The sequence below is a fragment of the Sarcophilus harrisii genome, chromosome 3, assembly GCF_902635505.1.
Source record: "Sarcophilus harrisii chromosome 3, mSarHar1.11, whole genome shotgun sequence".
Lineage (NCBI taxonomy): Eukaryota > Metazoa > Chordata > Mammalia > Dasyuromorphia > Dasyuridae > Sarcophilus > Sarcophilus harrisii.
The window spans coordinates 469,648,689-469,673,601 of record NC_045428.1 but is presented as its reverse complement, the minus strand read 5'-3'; the positions used below and the strand labels follow the sequence as shown (position 1 = coordinate 469,673,601).

At 38.0% G+C, this 24,913-nt stretch overlaps 1 protein-coding gene across 1 annotated transcript in view; it reads left to right on the top strand.

Annotated features, from left to right (window-relative positions):
• The first annotated feature begins 342 nt into the window (after positions 1-342).
• Positions 343-24,913, top strand: part of MAML2 (mastermind like transcriptional coactivator 2) — a 411,147-nt gene continuing 386,576 nt past the window's right edge. The window contains exon 1 of the mRNA XM_031961041.1: positions 343-2,223. Coding sequence (XP_031816901.1) covers positions 1,696-2,223 — 528 coding nt within the window. The 5' untranslated portion in view covers positions 343-1,695. The remainder of the gene's footprint in view (positions 2,224-24,913) is intronic.

Here is a 24,913-nt window from a genome sequence, read left to right as displayed (position 1 = left end):
TGTAAGTCTGAAAGGGAAAACACATTCTCTGACTGGGAATTTCTTTAATATTTAGAGCTGATGAGCTAGTAGGAGAGAAGTGGGGAATTTCCCTAGCTTTCCCCCACCAGAATCCTTTCAGTTAAGCATCCAAGAACAGCTCTTTCTGATTTACTTCTTCTGCCACTGGGAGGCCCTCTGTGCTCCTCTTTCCCCTCTGCCCATCTCCAATTAATTACTCACTGGTGCAGTGGCACCAGCCATCCACCAGGGAGTCTCCAAATAAGCTTGCTCTCCCCCCCCCCCCCCCCCCCCCCCCCCCCCCCCCCCCCCCCCCCCCCCCCCCCCCCCCCCATCTGCAGCTTTGCTGGCTCTCTCTTTCTCTCTCCCTGTCTCACTCTCTCTCTTTCTCTTCTATCCGAGCACAATGAAAGCCTGTGTATCTCCGTGACTCCGGGCAGTGGAGCGAGCGAGTGTCAGCAAAGCGGCCAACAACAGAGGAGAAAGAGAAAGGAAAATACCAGCTACTTTTTTTTTTTCCACATATAAATCGGAGCGATCCAAGAGATTCACATTGGTCATTGCGAGTCCAAACCCCGCAGATCAACTGGCCGGGGATGGAATGTACAAAAACAGAAAGGAAAGTGACTGGACGTTACTTGGTGCAATACGCTGGAAGTTTGTAAGTTGGACTATCATTTGTAAATTACTCTGGGAAGAGTTCTCTGTAGATACTGTCTGAAGAGAGCCCGGGTGGGGAAGAGCAGCATAAGCGGGAAAGCAATGCTCTGAGGGATCTGCCTAGCTAGCTACTTTAGATTGCTTTCATTAAGGAAAGGGAACCTTACAAGAGATGAGGCTCTTACCAGTGGCTGGATTCGCGGAAGACAAGAGCGTGGTCGGAAAGTCCAGTTATTGACATTGCGAACAACCGAGAAACTGTCTCCGTCTTTTTTGGGGGAGAACGAAATAGAGGAGCTCTGTTGCAGCAGCGACAGTCACCAAACAAGGAGGAAGCATAGGGAGAAAAGAAGGGAAAGAGGGGGAGAAAAAAAGAAATTAAAACCAAAGACAGTAGATGCTGTTGGCACATTGTGATCCTCGGTTTTAAACTCTATTCAAAAGGCAGTACATTTTTTTTTAAAAAAATGAGAAAAAATGACTGGGGTAAGGCCATGAAGCCAGGCAGCTTTGCATTGTGCTTCTTTGCTGAAATTTCCTCATAAAGAAAAATCAGAAACAGCTAGGTAAGGAGGTGAGGGGAGAGGTCAGGTCTTGATCAACCTCCCTCCCTCAACTCCTTTCTCTCTGTCTTGCTTTCTCTTGACAACTCCCGAGTCCTTAAAGCTAAATCCTGTATCTTATAACATTTGGAAAGTACGCAGTGCTTCTTGTCAGCCTAATTTTAAAAGAAAGAAAGAAAAAAGAAATCCCTCAACTCTGCCCAACTTCTCCAGAGCTGTCAGACGCAATTAGAGTACATTGATTAGGGTTTGTTGTCATCTTACTTAGCCTCTCCAATTCGCTTCTTCTCTAGCCTTCTTCCACTCCTTAATTTCTTCACTCCTCCTCCAAGCCTCAGTTTCTCCATAGTGCTCTCTATACATGTGGCACTGAAAACAAAGTCTACATCATCATCATTACTGAAAACATAAGTTTCCAGTAATAGTTAAGCACCATAATATCCCAGAGGCAGCAATCATTGTGGCCAATAGGATGGGGGACACAGCTCCCCCTCAGGCCCCAGCAGGTGGGTTAGGGGGGGCTCCTGGGGCAGGACTCCTTGGAGGAGGCTCAGTTGCCCCCAGAGTACATAGTGCTATTGTAGAACGTCTACGTGCCCGCATCGCCATCTGTCGCCAGCATCACCTAAACTGCGAGGGACGCTATGAGCGGGGTCGAGCGGAGAGTTCAGACAGAGAACGGGAGAGTACCTTGCAGCTCCTGAGTCTTGTGCAGCATGGTCAGGGTTCGAGGAAGGGAGGCAAACACGCTAAGGCTAGTGCCAACCCCACGGCCACTGCAGCACCTCCTCCCACTGCCGCTCCACCTCCTCCAACATCAGCAGCAGCAGCAGCCCCAGCCCCACCACCTCCACCAGACTATCACCATCACCACCACCCTCAGCACCTGCTCAACAATGGCAGTAACTCTGGTGGGAGTGGGATCAATGGCGAGCAGCACCAGCAGCAGCCACCCCCCACTTCAGCTACTGGGGACCAGAGGAACTCAGCCCTGATTGCGGTAAGCAACACCTTCCTGCTCATTCTCACAAGTCTGGTGGTCTTTGGTAGCTTGGGTTTGTGCTAGAAATAGATGTCTTCCCTTCAAAGGCTAAGAACTAGATGGTTTTGCAATTTCACCTGTCATGTACATTGATAGTCACTGTTTCCTCTCCCTATAGATGACCTCCCTATCAGAAACCATGCATCTTTTGTAGGTATCTTTGGAGTTCATGGGATGTAGAAACAGTTGGAACCTTGCAAGAAAGGCCTGGTCAAACAACTCTCTTCTTATGCCAGTTGGCACTTTCCATCGCACGTAACAAAAGATAGATTTGAACCGTCTTTAGGCCAAACTAGTCATTCATTTGCTTTAATGTACACATTGGTCACCCTTACCCCATTTTAATGTTCTATTTATTCTTCTCAGACTGCTCCACATCTTTCGTTTATGAGGATACCTGTATCTACCTAGAGTTGCAGAGCAAATATTTAGTTCCTTTCAGAAAGTAGTTCCTATGAAAAATTCCCCAAAATAGAATAGAAGGAGGTTTTGAAATAGGAGGAAAATTGAATTCTGATTCAGTTTCCTTGGTGTCTGTTGTTTGATTTAACCTGTATCTCGCCTGTTTTCTTTGCTGCTGTGGGCAAATGAGCCCCCATCAACTATCCCTAAGAAGTTACAGTTGACTAACCTGCCTACGTCAGTAGACACAGGAACAAAGGTGTATTTGCACAACATCTTCGGAGGAAGTACCCAGTTGTTGGCTGCTCCCAGAGGCAGGATATCATACTTGAAGGGTCTGATTAAGTTTCTGGCCTGGAATTCTTCCCCAGCTGCACAGACACACCCTGTCCCAGAGGGAGGATCTTTTCAATCATTGGCTCTTGGTGCCAGGCACAGTCACCTGACCTCTAGTCGTGTGCATGGCTTTCCCAAGATGCATGTAGATGGCCGGTCAGCAGTCCTTGGATGGAAGGTGGCGCCCCATCCCACAGCATCCCCAAGTTAGGCCGCTGATGCTTTGCATCTGTTCACACAGCATAGCTCAATTCAGCCTCAGCCAACTCTAATGAAAGCCAGCCACAGGAAATGGCCAAGCAAGCCAACTCTAAAGTATTCAGGAAGCCCACTGGAATGGATGAGAAGGCAGATGCAAGTCACCTGTTGAATGGCCCAGACAATATGCTTTGGCTTTGGGGGCTATAGAGGGCAGTCATGATATGATAGCTACAACAGGCAGCTAGGTACCACAGAGAATACTGGGTCTGAAATCAGAAAGACTGGCGTTCAAATCTGACCTCAGACACTTACTAGCTGTGTGACTATGAGCAAGTCACTTAGCTACTGTCTGTCTCAATTTCCTCAACTATAAAATGGGTATAATAATCGCATCTACCTCCCTGGGTTGTTGTGAAAATCAAATGAGATATTTGTAAAGTGGTTTAGTGCGGTTCTGGTACATAGTAGGTATTTTTATAAATGCTAGCTATTATTATTAATTATTATGATTATTATATGGTACAACTGCCATTCAAGAAGCCCACTGGAACCCATATTTTCACTCTCTCCACATTTACTAGGGGATTGATGTGGCAATTTGACATTACTAAGAGATGTATGTGTGATAAATATTTAGTATTTAGATCATCTGCTGGCTCCATTTTCCTTCATCATATTTGGGCTTTCTTTCCCTCTACTACCTTCTTTATCACCAGACAATGAGTCAAGATCCCTCAGAGGGAACAGGAATTTGGTTTGTGAAAGATAATATGAAATATGACAAAATTCATATGAAATATGAAATGGGTAATGGAAGTTGGGGGGTGAGAGAGGTTGGAGGGCTTCAAGTAGTAAGAATTGAACCAATGAAGAAAAGAATGGGTTTTGTATTTACATATGTATCACAGGCATCTAGGGGCCTCAAACACCTAAATGCATTGATTGTCTTCTACAGTAAATTTATAATCTGTCTTCAAGTCTACTAAGAATGTGCTTTGTGTGCTGTCTAATGTTCTGGTCAATGTGCATATTTATGATCCACCAAGAATGATGCACCCATCCCAAGACAGTGGAATAGACAATCTTTGCTTTCTGTGCCAAGATTGGAGAAGGAGAGAAACTACATTTTGGAATTTTTTCAGGAAGCATGAAAAATCCCCAAAACTTTCTTCCTAAATAATCATGAAGGGGTTTTTGTTTTCTACTAGTAAGGGGCAGATGATTTGGGAATTGGAGGTAGGAGCCAGCAGAAATGGTATTTTTACTCCTGGTATTTGGGATTGAAAAAGGGAGCAAACTTCTAGGATTACTAAGATTTTTCAATGCTTCAATGATTCCTAATGTCATATGAAGTAAGAAAGGATGCTCTGCTTCAGCAGAAGGCTTACCCAACTGTAGTACTCACTTCTTTTCCTAAGAATGGATTGATTTTGTGTTTTCCAAATATGGGTCTTCCTTGGGCACAAAGTATGGAAGAGTGTGTTTCCTGAAAGGTACAATGAGGTAGAATGAGTGAAAGGATCCTTCAGCACCTTTCTTAAGCCTTCTTAGTAATTGGTTTTCAATGAAAATGTGATGCTTCATGGAGTTTGTCCTCCCTTTTTGGTTATTGGAAATTCCATTTAGGTGTTGTCTTCTAAATATGGTGCTCCATTACTCAGCATGGTATAGAGAGATGGAGATTTAAGTGCTGTATTAACCTGATAACATTGTGTCCAAGGAGAGGCCAAGTCATTTGGAAGTGATTCATTGGGCAGATTAAATCTGTAGTCAGCTAAACTAGGCTAACCTTTATTCTCAGAAAGTCCCCGATTAAAATATCCTTTCCCTCCTCCCTTCAGTACATATGTCAAAACTCTTAAAATGATTTATATTTTGGATGTATGCAGATTTATGTGGCTTGGACATGTTCAATTTTTATAGTTAATTCATAAGAACTATGTGATCATAAAAGTCCAAAAGCAGCTTTTGGAGGAAAGCGTTAATGAGGATACTAATCTGGTGTGAAATACATTCTAATGTCCTCTATATGAAAGCATCTGAATCCCCACAGTATCTCTTCAGGATGCTTTGGTCCTTATAGGTGCTCAATAAATATTTTCTGTGACTATAAAGACATGAGTGAATGAATATGAGAAGAAAGCTCAATGTTCACTGTGATCTGCGTGTTACTATTCAGCTACTACTAAGTACTTAGTCTCCATCCTTTCCAACAGATAAAGCTGAGGAACAGTACAACATAATCCCCAATCCCTATGTAGTTCTGTACAAATTGAGAGCTGCATCCTGGAGCCTTCATTCAACCAAAATCTTCATTTGCTCAAGTACAAGTTCAGATAGGAGTCTGCCACAACAACAGCAAAAAAATCAGAAATGGAGATTTTTGGTCTCAGAGGTTCTTTAGGTCTAAAAAAAATGATTCAAGGTTATATTACTAATAGTCATGTGGTTAAGACTGCAGATTAAATATGTATGAATCTAAGTAAAAGCTTGTGGTATTAAATAATTTTGGATCTGTGAAACAGCATCATTTTGGAGCTGTTGTTAGCCATTTCTGATCTCTTTTGCTTTGGGTAGATGTTTTGGGATTTTTTTTCTTATGTGTGGGCTGTTTGGCTGAGATGGATAAGTGATTCTAAGTCATCCTTGGAATGATTGTCGACCTTCAACATAGTGTGGGTGAAAAGGATGACCATACCATGTGTTTGGAGACCTATTTTCTTGGACCTCCTCTTGCACTAACTAGCTCTGTGATATTAAACAAGTTATGCCCTGTATATTGATTTCTTTATCTGTAATTATGAGAATAATCAATCTGAAAATCAGCATGGTGCAGTGAGAGAGTTGCAATTGAAATCAGAGGACTTGGATTCAAGGTCTGGCTCATCCACCACTACTCATGTGATCCCAGATTCCTTGACCCCTCTAGTCCTCTGCTTCCTTAATCCTAAAATGAAGAGATTGAACTTGATGGCTTCTGAAGTCTTTCTATTCTAAATCTGTTATCCTACTTTCTTACCTTCTTTGTGAGAATGTCCTGTACAAGGCACTGTTTTTGATTATAATAAAAAGTTCTTCAGGATTTGACCAGTATATTAAAATTTTAGTTTATCCATGCCTAATAATAAAATGACTTATTCTCAATAGAGCTGTTGCTATTTCAGAATCAGGGTTGTCAAGATAAGACTATCTGGAGAGATATCAATTCACTTACACACTCTTTAAAAGCCCTAGTAAATCCTAGTTACAATGTGCGGCTGCTGTTAGCAATGTGTTGGGGTCTCAGAAAACATGCTCTCTGACAGGCCCATATTATAGCTCAGAGGCTTTACTAAAGAGCCTGAAAGGGTGTGTACAAACAGTCCTGATAGGCAAATGCTACTGCTTCTAAGGAATATTAGAAAGGTCGTTTACACAAATGGGCCTGGGAAAGTTAAATATTTTGTTCACAATAGCCTAAAACGTTAATTGTTAGCTTGAGAATGTCAAACAAGTTAAATCATTGCCAGGGCTCCTTGGTTATTTTTATTTGATGATAATCAAGTTTCCAATGGACAATTCAAAGCTAGGGGAGCTCCTAGGAAGGCCAAACAGGGAGGCCTGTACAGAGTCCAGGGACAGCCCAACTCAGTCTGGGTGTCTGGGACTGCCAGAGTGACAAATTTCCTTTTCAAGACACCAATAGGAGCACTTACATTACAGAGATGCAGCAGATATTTCCTTTTAAAAAACTGGTCTTTTTTGTAGAGATTCAAGGTACAGAAAATTAGGGATACGGCATTCTTATCTACAAGGGATCTTCCTATGCCTTCAATTACTGAGGAATTATAAGTTCTCACAAAGAGAAAAGGCTTCAACTGAGATAGGATCTGACCCAGAAGACTACTTTTTCTTTATCAGACATCAAGGAGAATCTTGTCCTGGAAACCAAAGGAAAGAGTTGTTTTGTAAAAGACAACTTAAAAGTCAACAGGTTAGCCTCAGGCTTGTTTTGCTCAGTGTTGGCTTTCAGAAAACATTGGCTTCCTCTGAAATCTTTTCAATTATTACAACTAGAGCAACAAATAGTAAAAAATAAAATTAATAACAACTGATATTTACATAGCACTACACATAAGGTGGCCAAATGCTTTTCCCTGCATGATTTCATTTGAGCCTCACAACAACCCTGTGAGGTACATATTACAGGTATTATCATTCCCACTTTTACAGATAGTTCAGAGAGGCTATGATTTGTTCACAGATACACAGCAGATGGTATATCATAAGTGGTATCTGAACTCACATTTTACTGACTTCAAAGAGCACTCTGTTTACTTTACTGAACAATTAGGCAACTTTCATAGAATTCTCAGTTTCAAGATACTTTGCCTTATGGTTTACGCTACGTGACAATGGCAAAGTAATAGAATTTTAACATTCTTAACTCTGACATATAAATTGGATGAAAATAGCTCCATTTTAGTTAGATACTTTTTAACTTCAAAGAAAATCATAACTTGGAAGGGAAGTCCATTCCATATGCTGGGCACAAGCACAATTAAACCAAAGGGTTATAAAGAAGCATTCTTTTTTATGTTCATAGGCAATTTTTATTTTGGATATACAATTACTGAAACCACATATATACTTGGGATACATAAGCATAAATGTTGGGTGCTTATATCCAGAAACCTTCACATGGAGTACACATTGAAGTTATATACATATGTGTAGTAGAGCATGTTCACACAAACAGGTGATAAACACTTGAGAATTCATGAGATATGTGTGCACATCAGTCAGCAAGTGTTTATTAAGCACTTACAATGTGCTACACAGTAAGAATGAAAAGAAAGAAGGAAGTTGAGGCAAGGTAGGGAAGGAAAGAAGTATTTATGAAATACCTACTATTCCAGGCTAAACCCTTTACGAATATTATCTTATTTGATACTCACAATAACCCTGGAAATAGATGCTATTATTATTACTTACAGTTTAGAGTTGAGGAAACAAAGCCTAGAATCACATGGGTAGTAAGTATGTGAGGCAGGATTTGAACTCGGGTTTTCTGATGTGAGGTCCAGCTCTGTACTACCTAGTTGCCTATAGAAGCATTCTTGAAGTCCTTCCCTTAAATCTAATCTTACTCATTCCCCCTTCCAACAATTTAATCCTATTCTCTTTTGTTGATTCAATCAGCCAACCCTTAGAATTAGAGAATCAGTAATGGATTTCCCCTCAAATGTTCTTGATGAATTTTTCCTGAACTACTTTGAACACATCATAGTCTATCTCTTGTCATGCTTATTCACAAGCAGGCCACATTCCCTGTATGTTTTAAGTTAAGTAAATTGTATATGATAATAGGTTTATTGTTTTAATTTTAATTTAGGATTTGGACTTATCTCTGACTAGACTATGGTGGAGCTACAAAAGAAACTCAAGGAATTTCATGTCCTGAAGGAATTTATAATCCAACAGAAGGGACAAGATCAAAACATATTTAATAACAATAAATAACATAGGTCAGCTTTTCAATAAATTCAAATTTGAGTGTTATATATATATATATATATATATATATATATCGAGAGAGAGGGAGAGAGAGAGAGAGAAATGAGAGAGAGAGAGAGAGAGAGAATGAGAGAGAGAGAGAGAGAGAGAGAGAGAGAGAGAGAGAGAGAGAAAGAGAGACTAGATCAAGGACTTTAGAGAATAGATACTTAATAAATATTCACTGAATAAGCAAATAAAAATGAATAAATTTGGGATCAACCTTGGAGGATGAATAAAATTTGGATATGAAAAACAAAAAAAAAAAGAGGATTAAGGAGAAATTTAAGCAAAGGCATAAAAATGAGAATAGTTATCATGTTTTTATGAGATATAAAAAACACTGACCAGGATTGAGATTGTAGAGTAGGTGGTAAGAAAAAGAAATTTTTGAGATTTGGGATGGGAGTAGTCATCAAAGACCTTGAATGTTAGGCAGAGAAATTAAGATTTCTAACTGCCACATTTTGTAAGATACATTGACAAAATGGAGAACCAAAGGAGGGAGAATAAGATGGTTGGAACACTGGAAACTATGTCATGCAAGAATCAGTTCAAGGAATTGTGAATGTTTTGACCCAGAGAAGAAAACAAGTCTTTAAGCATTTTGACCATTAACATGTGGAAACAGGATAGTTTGCTAGTGATGGGTTATTGTTTTTTTGTTGTTTGTTTTTTGTGCTTGACTCTAGAAGGCTAAAGTAATCAAGTAAGTTCCACTAAAGAAAGCCTCCCTAATACTTAGAGCTTCTGAAAAATGGAATGGAGCTTTGGGAGCAGTGAGTTTCATGTGACTGACCATCTTCAGATAGAGACTGAAATAAAACTTTTCAGCATATTTGGATGGTAATCATGCTTTGAATGTGTCTTGGACCAAATGATGTCTAAAGTCCCTCCAATTCTTAGATTCTTTAACTTAATAATATAGGAAAGAGACAATTATTGAAGGTCTGAACAGGAGTCATAGTGGAGTTTGATCGTCAACCATATGATAAAGACATAAAAGTAGAATCTATCTAATATGATAAGCAATAAAATACCCAAATTCTAGTTCACATTTGTCTATATAACAGCTGTATAACCTTGAACAAGGCACTTATCCTTTCTAAACAACAGTTTTCTCACCTATAAAATGGGGATACTATTTCCTGCCCACCTCAGAGAGTAATTTTCATGTCTGAGTTTAGGTTTTTTGGGGAGATTTGTTTTATTTTGTTTTGGACCCAGTGTTTTTATCAATGTAAAAAAAAAAAAATAGCTCATGAAAAAGCTCTTCTACCAATGGGGATGGCATCTTTTTCAACTTAAAATCTTAAAGAGTTTTCTGAAACCCCTGAGAGGTTAAGTGACTAAATTTCCCAGAATCACACAGTTAGTATGTGTCAGAGTTGAGATTAAACCCATGTTCCTGGCTCCAAGGCTGGTCTTCTGTTTACTACTCCATGACGCCTGTTATTATGAGAATCAAATGAGAGGTCTTCTGTGAAAACATTTTGAAAAACTCTAAAGATTCAAATGTAAAGCATTAATATATTCTAAAGTTTAAAAAATGTCATTTGGGTATTGAAAAATCACCAAAGTTCTTTCTTTTGAAATAATTATATAATCTTTCTTCACCTACTTGAAGACATACTTCCCCCCTGAGGAGCATGTCCCCAGACTCTTGCCCAAATATCCTAACTTACCTTTCTTAGAATCTGTAATATCTGCCTTGATCTTTGTCCACAATTTCCATTTATAGTGAGTTAACATGAATGACATGGCCTCTGACACAAAAAGTAGATGGATTAACATGAAATTATGCTTACTAGAAGTAGAAGAGAAACTAAAAGAAGCATCTAAATTTGTTCTTCGCTTAAGATATTCCAAAAATACTTCCATTGTTAGGTCAACTTTCTCTGTGATTAATGGACCACTTTCTCCTTGAAAAAACTGATGTTCTCAGTGGACAACTCTTCTTCCCTTATTATCTTGTAAACCTTTTTTTTTTTTCCAGGAAGAACACCAAGAAATTGCTTTTCCAGATGGTCATTCTGATTTAGATCAGCTTTTAGATACCAATATGCTAAAGATCCTTTAGTAATCTTATTATGTCTCAGATTTAATTTAATTTCAACAGTGGGCCAATTGGCCCTGCTCAGTGCCCTTCTGGTTACATAAAGCATGGAAATATGAGTGGTAAAGTACAAGAGAAAGATTTTCTTCCTTCCTTCCTTCTGGATTCTTTGTATAGATCAAGATCATGTAGAGTTTAAATATATTACTATGATTTTTAAGTCATAAGATACTTAAATATCACTGCCAGTCAGGAAGCTTGCCTCCCCATGGCTGAGAGAAAGGTAAGAAAGAACACAAGAACAGATTCTGGCTCACTCCTACAGGGCGTGACATCAGCCTATTTCGGTTGGCCATTAGTTTAGTAGCATACTTTTCCCTGTGACTTTTGCTGAATTTAGCAAATGTCTGAGAACCACTTTTAAGAGCCACTTTGGAAAGAAAAAGTGTAGACATCGGCATGGATATGCATTGAGGGAGAAAAAACAGAAATAAGGAATTTATGGGCTATTTCTCCTTTAAAGATTTAATAAAAAAAAAACTTACAAAACTAGATTATGTTCCACATAGCCTGCTGTTCTCTCTTTGACAATAGCATCAAAGAGTGTTTTGTGGGAAAGCATGGCCCTTTACCCAATTATGCATCCAAGGATGTATTAGAGCCAGTTCAAACTGACTTAACAGAGCTGATTGTTAAAATGTCTATGTTAACATTTACACTTCAGAAATCAGTAAATTTGTGTGGGGAGGGAGGTAGAAAATAGATTTTTTTTTATTTAATAGCCTTTTATTTACAGGATATATACATGGGTAACTTTACAGCATTAACAATTGCCAAACCTCTTGTTCCAATTTTTCACCTCTTACCCTCCCCCACCCCCTCCCCTAGATGGCAGGATGACCAGTAGATGTTAAATATATTAAAATATAAATTAGATACACAATAAGTATACCTGACCAAAACGTTATTTTGCTGTAGAAAAAGAATCAGACTCTGAAATATTGTACAATTAGCTTGTGAAGGAAATCAAAAATGCAGGTGTGCATAAATATAGGGATTGGGAATTCAATGTAATGGTTTTTAGTCATCTCCCAGAGTTCTTTTTCTGGGCATAGCTAGTTCAGTTCATTACTGCTCCATTAGAAATGATTTGGTTGATCTCGTTGCTGAGGATGGCCTGATCCATCAGAACTGGTTCATATAGTATTGTTGTTGAAGTATATAATGATCTCCTGGTCCTGCTCATTTCACTCAGCATCAGTTCGTGTAAGTCTCTCCAGGCCTTTCTGAAATTATCCTGTTGGTCATTTCTTATAGAACAGTAATATTCCATAATTTTCATATACCACAATTTATTCAACCATTCTCCAACTGATGGACATCCATTCAGTTTCCAGTTTTTAGCCACTACAAAAAGGGCTGCCACAAACATTCGTGCACATACAGGTCCCTTTCCCTTCTTTATAATCTCTTTGGGATATAATCCCAGTAGTAACACTGCTGGATCAAAGGGTATGCACAGTTTGATAACTTTTTGAGCATAGTTCCAAACTACTCTCCAAAATGGTTGGATTCGTTCACAACTCCACCAACAATGCATCAATGTCCCAGTTTTCCTGCATCCCCTCCAAAAATCATCATTATTTTTTCCTGTCATCTTAGCCAATCTGACAGGTGTGTAGTGGTATCTTAGAGTTGTCTTAATTTGCATTTCTCTGATTAATAATGACTTGGAGCATCTAGAAAATAGATTTAAAGTGCACAGTAGAGAACAAAAGAAAACTTAAAAGGAAGCACTGACAAGCAGGGTAGCTTTGAAAACTATGTGTAGTATTTATTACATAGTTGTTTTTGTTTTTTTTTTTAATAAACAGTCTGAAATGGAAATTCCTGGTTTTATATTGAATTTTTATATGCTGTTTACACAGAAATGTTTTCTTTCTTTTTTTGTATTCAAATTCAAAATAAGTAAAAATTAAAATAAAAAAATAAATCGGCAAACTCTACAAATCAAGATGATTTTTTTGTGGATTTCTACACTTTAAAAAGTGATGGAGAAAATGTTAATAATGAAAATTGAACTTAAAAATGTATCATGTGTGCATTTTTAAATGAAAAATCCAGTTGTTAAATATGTGCCAGCATGCTTCTGGATTCATCCCATGATGGGTTCCCTCAATAATTTCATATATTGCTGATATCCAAGAAAGTTTTATCTATCTATGAATTAGGGATGATGCCTCATCAACAATAAAAATACAAAAATAGTTCATATTTATATTTCACTTTAAAGTTTACAGAGCACTTGGCACACATTAGGTAGCCTCCAGCTCTTTAAAGAGCTCTAGCCTTAGGTTGCTGTAATTCTAGCTGTAGAACATTCAAGTAGACTAACAGAAGATTAGATTTGATGAGAAATCTTTTAGAGATGATTCAAAGGAACACAGAGAGATTAAATGACATTTCTAGTCATCCAGTTAGTAATAGAAATTAGACAATCAACCAAGTATTTATTAAGAGGTCTGTATCACTAAGAATCCAGATAGTATAGAATGGTATCCAGATAGTACAGTATGGAGTATAGAACTCCCTTTGAGTTGGGGAACTTAATAGTTGTGTGACTCTGGTCAAGTCATTAATATCTATCTGCCTCAGTTTCCTCCTCTGTAAAATGGGAACAATAATAGCACCTACCTCCAAGGTTGTTGTGAAGATAAAATGAGTTGATATTTATAAAAATGTTTTGTAAACTGCTATAAACCTTAAAGAGTTATATAAATGCTATTTATATTACTATTAGTATTACTTGTCAAGTAAGTACTATGCTAGCCAGTGGGGGTACAAATATTAAAAATTAAGTCTCTTGATTCTCAGTTCAGAGTTCATTCCAATATAAGCAAAAGACAGATACCCTCCAGTTGTGGGTATACACTAGACATTAGAACCAAAGGGAAGGGTCAAATTGTCAATTTTCTGGTAAATTGTGAGTGTATCTAAGCTAATGCTGGTGATTCAAGGAAAACCAAATCCTAAACACTTAGCTCTCTGAATCACTGAGGAGACTGAACAACTTCTCTTTGCATAAAATTGACGAATTATGGGGGCCCCATTCTTATCCTCTTTGAAAACTAGAAAGCTCATTCATTCTCACATTGAGAAGTTATCAGTAAGTAGCCCCAGCTAATGAGCTGGAAAAACCAGTTTTCCCTGTGCTTTGGTCTGACAGTGCTGGTGTTGAAAGCTTTGTGCCTTAATGTGGTCCTTAGCTATCCCTGCTTTGCTTAACTCCACATGACGTATTACTTTCAGGAAGAAACATGAGGAAGATGTTGACGAAGCCTCCAAGTCATTTTTCTGAGTTTTGATAACTCTTAGTCATAACTTGAATGTTTATATAAAACAGTCATTAGCTTAAATATTTGAAGCCATCATTGCTCAGTGGTGTAAGTAAGCCAGGGAACAGAGACACTAAATCTAATTAGGTAGTGCAAAATACATTGTCAAAAGATCATAACTTAGCTGGATATTGTTTCTTTCTCACTGCAATGACTTTAAGACCAGTTGAAGCTGAACTCATTTTTTTTGTTTTGTTCAGAATAATTTTCCTTTATTATCTTCAACTATTGAATTATCACTTCAGGCTTCTGCACTGGTATAAAATCATTCACATTACCTTTTTAATTTTTAATCATCATTCCTCAGAAACATTTAACTTCTCTTCATGCTGGGTTTTAAACTAATACAAATAATACTCCAAAAATAAAAAAGAAGGAACAAGGCATGTCAATAGGACAGTGAGAGCTGGCAACAGAGATAAAGTCAAGATACTTAATTCTGTTATTCTATTTCTATTTCCTCAGCAAAGGAAAATGACTTTTACACAGGAGATGACAGCACCAAAATGACTAAAAAGGAGTTAAGACCCAGGATAAGGGGACAGTCAGAGAACATATTGTTGTTTTTAAGGAAATCAAGTTACTTGGCCCAGAACCTCAGGTCCTGAAGAGACTGACAGGTGATTGTCAAGTCACTGTCAGTGCTATAGTTACTCCTTCCTCATTGCAAAGATTAGGGGTACAGAGCCCTTGTGATCTGGAAAATCCTTAGAAAAATATTTGGCTCTCCCTTCCTATCAGAGAAATTTGGATTTCTTTTTTCATTTTCGCTTATTGAGTGTTTATAGTACCTTATTGTAAAATTTGGGTTAAGTATTAAATCATAGGCTCTGTGTTGTCCACTGGCCTTTCCATGTTGTCTAAGGCTTCCGCAAAATTCTCCCAAAATTCTCATTTAATTTCTTATATCAACTTGTGACATTGAAATTATAATGGAGAAAATTTTGAGTTAGAAGGGATAACTATCTGGAAGATTACAAAGGATAGTCAAAGTAGCACAAGGCAGGAGAAAAGCAAATGTCTCAATTTTCAAGAAAGGAAAAAAGGGCAAAGTATGCAATGCAGAGCCCAGTGAATTAGATTTCATTTCCTGACAAAATTCTAGGACAGATTATTAAAGAGATGGTTAGTAAAGGAAAAAAGTAAACAATGTTTATAAAGTGCCCAGCAGCACTTCATCAAAAACTATGTGACAAGATTTTCATTGCCTTTTATGAAATGATTGCTGAGCTAGTAGATGAGTTGAATGCTGTGTGTATAGTTTATCTGGATTTTAAATGTATTGCATCCTATTCAAGTGGAGAAGATGAGCAATGTGAATTGGGCTCAAATTCAGTCAGAAAAATTAGATGGCCCAGCTCATTAAGTAGTTGTTAATGAGTCAATATCAAAGCAGCAAGAGCTCCATTTGGAGTACCTGAGGGATTTGTGCATGTCCCTAAGCATTTTTTTCCCTTGGAACTTCTATCAGTAATTTGAATGAAGGCATATATGCTATAGTCATTACATCTAAAATTTTAAAAGTCAGGAGAGATAACTAAAATACGAGAGGGGGTCAGGAATCAAATGGATCTTGAACAGGTTAGAGCATTAGGCTGAATCTAATAAAATGAAATTTAAAAAAGAATAAATGCAAAATATAAAATGGAGGATGCATGGTTAAAAATAGTCATTCTGAAAAATATTGAGAGTTTTAGCAGATTGCAAGCAAGTTATGATTCCACGTTGTGAAAAACTAATGCAGCCTTGGGCTTCCTTAAGAGGGGCAAAACTTCCAGGAATAGGGAGGCAATTTGTTGTTCAATAATTTCATGTATGTCCAACTCTTCATGATCCCATTTGGGATTTTCTTGGCAAAGATTTTGGAGTGGTTTGTTATTTCCTTGTCCAGCTCATTTTACAGCTTAGGAAATTAAGGCAAGCAGGGTAAAGTGACTTGTCCAGGATCATACAATTAGTAAGTGTCTTGAGGACTCATTTGAACTCAGGATTTCCTGATTTCAGACCGGACACTCTATCCACTGTACCACCTTGCTGCCCTAGGAGGTGATAGGTCCTGTATTTTGTCCTCATCAGATCCCTCTGGGATATTATATTTGGTTCTGGAATCCACAATTTAAGGAAATTAATAAAGAGAAATCCAAGAATGAGGGTCGGGGTGGTGAAGAGCCGTGAGTCCAAGGGATAGGAGATAAGTTGAAGGAAGTAGACATGTTTAGAATGGAGAAAGGAAGAATCAAGGTGAGAGACGGGAGGAACATGATAGATATGGTAGCTTTCTTCACATATTTGTAGGGATTGTACTATGGAATGGAAATTAGATTTGGCCTTTTTAGCTTTAAAGGGCAGAACCAAGAGCAGAGGGTAAAAGTTACAAATAAGACCTTTTGAGGCTTGATGACAGGAAACAATTAGAGTTGCCCCAAAACAGAATGAGTTACTTCTAGAGTAAAAGTCCTAACACCATAACCCCACCCCCTTCCTTAGATGTCTTTTGCAAGCAGAGGCTGGCTGACCACTTGTCTGGTATGTGATGTGGGATATTTCATTTATGTATGGATTGTACTCGATGGCCATGGAAATTTTTTTTCCAAACTCTGTGATTCAGTGAATTTCTCTCGTAATCAGCTCTTTTCAGGTGATTTCAATTGATTTGAACAGAAATTTACTTGTTCCCTCTCTCCACCCCTCCCCCCAATTACTCAAAGCAAAAGTATGATGAACTTATCAGAAATCTGTTATTAACACAGTAGAATCTCTTTGAGATCATGGTAACAAGGAGTGCAAAGAAACTGCTTAATGGAATACAATATATACTGTGTCTCTGGATTGGCCATGTTTGTGCCTACTGTTCATTCCTGGAGATCTCTGGAGTCTCAATTATTTAAAACACAGTACTGTTCTGAGCATCTGAGAAATCTAGCCGTTTTTTACATGCAAAAGTGGAAATGATACTTGCTAAACCTGCTAGTGCTTGTGAAATTATCACATTGTTCCATATAATTTCACAGAGGAAAAAAAAAAAACAACAAAATGAAATGCAATTGTGTATTTGAAGTATTATCTCAGTTTGAGTTTGTTTGTTTGTTTTCCCAAAACGTGTTTGGAAAATTCAAAGTACAGATACAAAAACCAAGGGCACATGTTACCAGTCAGCCCTACAATAATAAGCAGAAGTAATGGAGAAGTTTGGGTTCTAGGCGGAATCCTTAAATGAGTAAAAACTTCACTTTACCTTAATAGGACATATGAATATACCAATCTCTAGGTTCAGCCTTTTCGGAGAGGAAACACTGAACTTTCTCTTATGCTAAATTAAACATTAGTTTCTCCCTGGGAACTCGAACCTTTCTTGAACCAGCCAACAGTGGCTTTGCTTTCAGAGAAAGTCCTCAAGTTAACTGTTTTCCCTAGGAAAAGAAAAACCTCTGGGGCCTTTTCACCTCTGTAATGCAGCCACCCTCTGGGTTGGTTGAATTGTTCGTGTGTGTGTGTGTGTGTGTGTGTGTGAGAGAGAGAGAGAGAGAGAGAGAGAGAGAGAATGAGAGAGAGAGAGTGTGTGTGTGTGTGTGTGAGAAAGAGAGAGAGAGAATGAGAGTGAGTGTGTGTGTGTGTGTGCGCGCGCGTGTTTTGCACTGTTTTGTCTATTTTGCTCAGATCAGAAGTCCTTAGAACAAGAACTGGGTCTTTATTATAATTCTGGAAGAGCTGCTAGTGTCCAGTTTGCAATAAATAATAGACTCAGCGGCAGCCTGATGGCATTAGAGTCCAGCCTCCATCCATCCAGTTCTCTTCTCCCTCCCCTCCCTGCCCCCAATCAGAGTTTCCTGTTTGTTAATGCCTCCTGGAGCCTCGTGGATTCCTACTCCTAAAGCAATGGAAGGGACTGTGTATTGAAGAGCAGCAGGAGCAAACCTGAACCATACCACACCCCAGTTCAGCCTGTTCCCACCCCAGTGGCTGCAAGATGACTATTAGAAGGGTTGCATAGTCCTACTGATTTCAAAATAGGACTTCACAATGTAGAAGGGGACTGATTAGGGAACTCTTCTGATCATCCTGCCATTGCAACAGCAGAACTGCAATGTCAGAACTGGACAGAAAAGTGAATGTCATCTAGGCCACTCCCCTATATTTCCCCCTTCTCTTCAAATCCTCATATTGTTACTGTTGTAGAAACTGAGGCACTAAGAGTTATAAAGTGGATTGCCCCTGGTAACCTGACAGTAGAATGCCCAGATCTTCCAACTCCCAAGTCACAGTTACTTTCAGCAAATTAGAACTTCTTGGGACTAAGCTTCTTCTTCTTTGAATTGAGGAAATTGGACTGAGTTGCTTTAAGTTTAGATCTATGAATTCATGATTCTTTGTGTCAAAAGGCAGGGCTTGAACCCAGGTCTTGACTCTAAGACTTCCTGATTCTCTTACTAAATACACTGTCTATACTTTTATATAGGTCCTACCCCACCCCAAAAGATCTGGCTTGAAGTTTATCTGTACCTTTTCTTTCCCAGTTCTTTTATGATCACTTGTGATCAAGTTAGTTTCTAATTCATTTGCATCCTTTCTCCTTGAAGCTTTACCAAGCTTCCTGTTCCCTTGCTCTCTCACATACTGAATTCCATTCCATTCTTTCTGGAGGATGTGTTGATGTAATTTCTGGAGGATATGTTGATGTCGTCATTTCTTCCACTAACCATTCAGTTCAGAATACTCTTCTCAAATTCTTAAAGCTTCCTCAGCCTACAATAACCACCATCCAATCATTAAACAGTTAATTCTATTAAGATGTCTCTCAAGATGTACTGTTATATTGCCCTTGAGACAGGTAAAACAGCAGATAAAAAATATACAATATAATATAATTACAATTCAATCGTCTATGTCAGAACAAAATCCTTTGTATTATCCATGTAAGAGAAAATAAATGGTTTATTTTTCAAGAGCAATGCTTCTCCTACCTTTTCATTAAAAAAAAAATTACCTTGGACAGAATTCCCTATATGACCCCATCTATTCAAAATATAAATAACCTTTTGCTTTTGTTTCTCAAAAAAAAGCATTTTTGCTTCTCAGTTCTGATCTATTTGTTTTTTAGAACTAAATAGAAGGAAGAAAGAATTACAACAATTTACATCTCAAAATGGAGCTGTGATGTCACTGGTATAGAGAACCCTTTGGATGAGGCAACCCCCCCCCCACTTTAGCTTCTTCCCCTCCCTCCCCCACCAACCACTTCTGTTACCACCACCAAAGCAGGACTTCAGCTTCCCAGAAGCTCATATTCTTAAAAATTGCCTAGAGCACAGAAAGGCTAAGTTACTTGCCCAGAATCACACAAACCAATATATTTCTGAGGATCTGATACTGAAGGAAGCTATCCATCTACTGTATCAAGGCCCCTCTTTTTCAATAACAATAATAATAGCTCCCATTTCTATAGAACTTTTTGGTTTAAATTGTGCTTTGGTTCTGCTACCTTCCTCTACAACAATTCTGTGAAGTGATGTGGCAAGTATCCCCAGTTTGCAAGTGAGGCTCAAAAGGGCTCAAAGGGCTCAGGTTCACGGGGGTAAGCTTCCCCTAATTTTAGATTTCTGATTACAGTGGGCTACTACAAGTTAGTGAAAAGTTTAGGGACTGAATGAAATAGGAGGCTAAGCAGAATGTCTTTTATGCATCTGTTACATTCCAGGTACCATGCCAGCTTCTTGGGAAACAAAGTTAGAAATGAAACAGTTCCTTTTCTCTAGGAATTCTCCTTGGGTGGGGAAGGGACAAAAGAGGGGAATTGTAACATATACACATATGAGAATATATAATGCATATGTGTGTATGTATGTGTATATATATCCATAAATATACATGTATACTATATTTGTTCAGTCATGCCTGACTCTTCATGATCCTGTGGACCCACTATCTGTGGGGTTTTCTGGGCAAAGATATGGGAGTGGTTTGTCATTTCATTTTCCAGGGGATCATCTTTTATTAGAACTCTCCACTATGACCCACCCAGCATGGATAACTCTACTTAGCACTGATCAGAGCCGAGTTACATAAGTCCCTTCGCCACAAAAGGCAGTGATCCAGGAGGAGGTGCACTATATATATATATATATATATATATATACATATACATATTTGTGTATAAAGAATATTGTTACTATGTATATATTATGTCTGCATAATAATATATTTTATATATTATTCAGTGTGTTAAATGTAATATCTAAAGTCTGCATATATGTATATATGCATATGTGAGACAAAGCATACTAGCACAATGTCATGCACATGCATATACATACATGTTGTTGTTATATGATCTGTGTAATAATCCAATATGTCATATTACTATGTATCTAATATGTTTATATATAATTTTGTTACATAATATGCATCTATGTATATGGATTTATTATAAAATTATTCTTATATGATACAATACACATGGACATGCATATGGACAGCTAGGAGATGCAGTAGGTAGAGTGCCAGGCCTGGAGTCAAATAGATCATCTTCCTGAATTCAAATCTGGCCTCAGACTTTTACTATCTGTATGGTCTTGGGCAAATCACTTAACCTTGTTTCCCTCAGTCTTCTCAACTGTAAATAAGCTGAAGAAACAAATGACAAAGCACTCCAGTATCTTTGCCAGAGAAAACCTCAAATGGGGTCATAAAGATTTGGACAGAACTGAAAAATGACTTAACACACACACACATACACACACACACACACACATACATACACAATAATTTCAGTTGTCAGTGAGAAGCACCAAGGTTGGAGGAATCTGGAAAGATTGCATGTTGGAGGTGGTATTTCAAATGAACTTTGGAAGAGACTAATACATTCCTAGAGATCAAATAAGATGGGGGTGCATTTCAGACTTGGGGGAGTCCAGGCAGCAGGAGTCTCTGTAATTATTGAGCAAGTTCCTAGGAGAATACAAAGGAATTATTTTGATTTATTCTTATTATTGTGATTGTCCCTGGTATATTCAAGCTTCTGGAGCAAAAGTCTTCTCTCATTCCATTTATTTCTGGCAGCTGGTTTCATGTATAGAGAACAATCCTCAGAGCCAGGTAGTCTTGAGTTCACATTTTGCCTTGGATATATACTAGCTAAATGACCTTGACTAAGTTCTTTAATCTCTGCTCACTAAGACTGCAAAGAAGTTATCAGCTTACAATAAAAGAGTTTCCTCATTCAGGGAGTTTCCTACAGCAATAAAATCACAACTCTAATTCCTATCTTTATCTTTATTTGTGAAGAAGGAAGGAAGGAAGAAAGGAAGGAAGGAAGGAAGGAAGGAAGGAAGGAAGGAAGGAAGGAAGGAAGGAAAAATGAAAGAGAAGAAGGAAGGAAGGAAGAAAGGAGGAAGGAGTGAGAAAGGGAGGAAGAAAGGAAGGAGGGAGGGAGGAAGAAAAATTTTCAGTGTCCATATAATTCTATCCAACAATCACATCAAATGTAAAATGACAAGTCAAAACTTCAGGGAGGGGAAAATTTTTTCTTTTTGATTTTTAGCCTCAGGATCAGGTGGCTCAGGTTTCAGTTAGCTACCCCCTTCCCTCGGGCAAACACTGAGAGAAAACAGCTTAATGGATGGGATTACAAATGAAAAAATACTTTCAAAAATATATATGTTACCCCTCCTTTAAAAGGGAGCTTGAAAGGAAAGGCCCTGAAAAATTAGTCTGTATGACATTGAGTGGGAGAAAGGGAACTCAATTCATTGTTTCTTTTCTTAGCATGGTGCCTAGGAGATATTAAGTGTTTAATAAATGCTTTCTCTTTAGTTAATCTCTTAACTTTGCAACGCAATTCTAAACTGGCCAATTCAAATATGTACAGGGTTTATTGGGACCTCCCAAAAAGGTGGTGGATCCCTTCCTAACAGACCATAGGGAAGTTCCTTCCTTCAATACCATAGGATTTGCTGAAAAGGTATCAGTAAAATCTCACCAATTCTTATGATAAGACTGTCCTCAAATAATAGCTCCAGTTTCTCAACAGTAGCTGATAGAATAGTAACTGATAGAAAACAGTTTTGTCAGGGGGTATGATTGAGACATTAGTTTAGATTGATTTGACTCTATTATCAGAGTCTCAGTTTCTTTATCTGTAAAATAAGGTTCTGGCACAGGGCTGTTGTAAGACTCAGATAAGATCATGTATTTAAAGTTCTTTACAAAATTTAGAGTGTTATATGAATGACGATTGTGATTATTATTGTCCATAACTATAATTTGATTTACGTATGTTTCTCCTAGAGTAAAAGATCTCACTATTGATGCAGATTATTCTAATTTGTAACTCTTGCCTCAAGAGAATCATTTGGGGTTCTAGGTGTTAAATATCTTTCCCTTGATCACAGCCAGTATATGTCAAAGGTGGGACTTGAACTTATATCTTGATTCCAAGGCCAGCCCACTACTTCTCATAGTAATAATCAGAGGCAATCTGGCACCACTGAGTGATAATGACAGATGGTGGTGATAATGAAAGCATAATGAATAGAGTATCATCCTAGAGGTCAAAGAAGAAGGGTCTAAGTCTTGTCCCTGACACATTTTAGCTATGTGACTCTGGGAAGATCAGTTAACTTCTCAGTAACCTGAATGACTTTCTGAGATTTCTAAATTGCTGTACATACTGATCTTCATGAAGAAAGAAGTTTCATACCAGCATGCACCCGAAGCAATGTCATACCCAAAAGAAAGGAAAATATTGCCATTCATTGTTGGGGTCTGATTTCTAATTTTAATAAGTATTTTAGATGCCTCCCCTACCCTTACTGACCAGATGGTCTATATATAGAAGATGGCATAGTGCAGTAGAAATAATTTGGAGTTAAAACACTTGGGATCGAATGCTAGATCTGCTAGTTAATACCTAGGTAACCTCAGATAAATCACTACCCTCTTTTTCTTCATCTAGAAAATGAAGGGGTTGGAATAGATGAGCTCTATATAAAGTTCAAACTTTTAGTCTGAGAGCCTGTGATAGTTCAAGCCAAGAATTCAGAATGACTTCCACGTATCCATCAATCTTTGTAGGTCTTAGGAACTTTGACTGATATGCCACAAAAATACCTATGAGAGCTACAAGTTTGAAAGAAGTGCTCAAGTAAGAAGAAACTATCAGAGAACCATAGAGGATGTCAAGCCCAAAAGGCTGAGGAAGAGAGCAGCATAGCACAACACAGCATGACTTGGATGTCTCAGGGCTGATTTCTCAGGAATCACTTTCAGCTCTCTTCTCTGTCTTTTCTTAGAAACATCCACTCATAGGAACTGCACAAGACTAAGGCTGGCTAGGACAAAAATGAGAAACCACCCCATAAATATGTAGGACTATAGGTTCTTTCATTCTTTTTAGGGAAGTAGTGCAATGTAGTGGGAAGAGAATGAACCTGGGAATGAAGAAATAATGGTAATTATAATAATTACAATAACTACACCATATATGGCAATTTAAAGTTCACAAGTGATTTACACATGTTATGTCATTTGTTCCTCATGACAACCCAGTGAATTAGATACTATTTTTATCCTCACTTTAGAAATGAGGAAACTGAGACTGAGAGAGATTAAGTGATTTGGCTAGGAGTCACTATTCATTTGTGTCAGGCAGAATTTGAATGCTAGACTTCCTGACTCCATCCAACACATTATCCACCTGCCTTTCAATTCTAACTAGACATTTGACTTTGGGTGATAGCATTTCTGGGCTTCAATTTTCTTATCCAATAAATGATAATTTAAGTTTCCTCTTAGCTCTAGCAGTGAAAAATTCTTGAGGATATTCTCCTACAAAAGAATATAAACAGCTAGTTTAGTATAAAACGTGACCCCTTTAGATGCCAATTTTGATTGTTTCTAATGAAACTTTGAGAAATTCTTCTGTATACATAGGAGCCTTTCCTCTTTAATATCAAATGAATGAAAATGAAGGAAGCAAACATTTTTAAGAGGTTACTATATCAAAAGCACTGTGCTAGCCCTGGGGATACAGATAGAAAAGACAACCTTTTCTCTCAAGAAGCTTACATCCTAAGGAAGGAGATACCACTTATTCAGGATTTCAGCTGCAAATCAGATGGAAAGGTCCTACGGTCTTAGAGTGCAGTAACAAAGCAGATGGTAATGTCTATTTTTTAAATGTCACTTCCACTGATAAAATCATACCAGTTTCTGACATTGAATGATGTTTTGGCTAGTTTAACATTACAGTTTTGAAATGTTGATTCTTACTACCTTAATGAAAGAAGATGGTTATGTCACTTTTGTGCACTAGAGAAGTTGCATTCATTCATCTGGGCTAGAAATCATTGAGGTTTAAGATTTTCTAGATGAAGTTCCTGAGAGGATTATGGTTTCTTTTGAGAAACAACAACAAAAATGTGGTTCCACTTCAGGAACAAAAATTGATGATGAGACATGGCAAGTAGTAAGAAGGTTAAGAAGAGGTAGATGACTGGTTGGCACTTGTGGCAATAGTTATTAGATCAGCTGAGAAACCCAGTGTCTCAAGCCTTCAGTTATACCTGCACAGAAAGAATATGTAAAATGGATCTATTTCAGGGAGAATGGTTGATAGATAAGGAATGAGGTAGCCATCCTCTAACACCAAGACTAAAGGGAATATAAGAGGGCTTCAAAGTAACTTTTCCAACTGGTTACTTCTGGGAAGATTAGAGAAAGTAAAAAA